The sequence below is a fragment of the Mesitornis unicolor genome, unplaced genomic scaffold, assembly GCF_000695765.1.
Source record: "Mesitornis unicolor isolate BGI_N332 unplaced genomic scaffold, ASM69576v1 scaffold28160, whole genome shotgun sequence".
NCBI classification, from domain to species: domain Eukaryota; kingdom Metazoa; phylum Chordata; class Aves; order Mesitornithiformes; family Mesitornithidae; genus Mesitornis; species Mesitornis unicolor.
Window position 1 is genome coordinate 505 of NW_010159368.1, and position 923 is coordinate 1,427.

A 923-nucleotide genomic window follows, 5' to 3' on the forward strand; every position below is an offset into this window, starting at 1 on the left:
GGACAAGAGACCAGTGTTGGGTGGTGACAGACCTCCTCCCCATCACAGGGGATGTGCTGTGTTATTGCTCTGCTTACCCCGGGCCAGAGCTGGCTCCGTCCCTTGGGACCAGGCGCAAACCCCAAACCCCTGCCAGCTTGACCCTCCCTTGGGAGGCATGGGGGAAACTGAGGCACGGAGAAGTGGCTGAGGCCAAGGTCAGCTGTTCAGAGAGCACTCAGACATCCTGGCTCCAGGCACAGATCCACGCGCAACTACACAAGGACGGGACGAAGGAGACACCAAACGGCTGCAAGCCCCCTCCCCACTTCCCCCCTGCCACAGCAGAGCTCCTGGGTCCCCAGCACAGCCCAGCCGGGCATGGGATGGGGGGCACACAGCCCCTTGTGGCATGTGAAAGGCACAGCAGTTCCCCAAGCATCCTGCTGATTTGGGGTAGGGGGATACTAGTGCCCCAGGGGTGATTTGGGGGCATCTCTCATGCCCCCCATCTTCCCCACAGTGCGGCTGGGAGCTCCCCAGCCCAAGCTGGGCAGGGGGTGGTTTCTGGGATGGGTCTGGCTTCCTGTCCCTCCTCGTGGGGCAGTGGGGAGCCCCACTTGGCACCCAGGGTGGGGGTGGTGGCACGCAGTCAGGGGGCCCCTGGGCGAGCGATGAACTCTAGGTTGATGGGCTTGTCGGCCACCAGAACGATGCGGGACACGGACGTCACCTCCACGCCGTGGGGGTCCGGCCGCACCTCGAACGCCTGGATGATCTGTGGGGAGAAGGGGGGTGGCAGTGCCTCAGAGCGTCCTTGGGACCCTCATCCCAGCTCGTGGCGAGTTCTCCAGGGTGGGGGATCCCTACTCACCCTGGCAAGGGCCAGGTGCATCTCCAGCTCGGCGATGCGGCGGCCGACGCAGGCACGGACCCCGGAGCCC

At 65.3% G+C, this 923-nt stretch overlaps 1 protein-coding gene across 1 annotated transcript in view; it reads right to left on the reverse strand.

The window, feature by feature from the left end:
• Positions 1 to 631: 631 nt before the first annotated feature.
• The window catches only part of LOC104542244 (sterol 26-hydroxylase, mitochondrial-like), a 2,529-nt gene continuing 2,237 nt past the window's right edge, over positions 632 to 923 (reverse strand). The window contains 2 exon segments of the mRNA XM_010186486.1: positions 632 to 757; positions 854 to 923. The exon segment at positions 854 to 923 is cut by the window's right edge and continues 14 nt beyond it. Of these exon segments, the coding sequence (XP_010184788.1) occupies positions 632 to 757; positions 854 to 923 (196 nt within the window).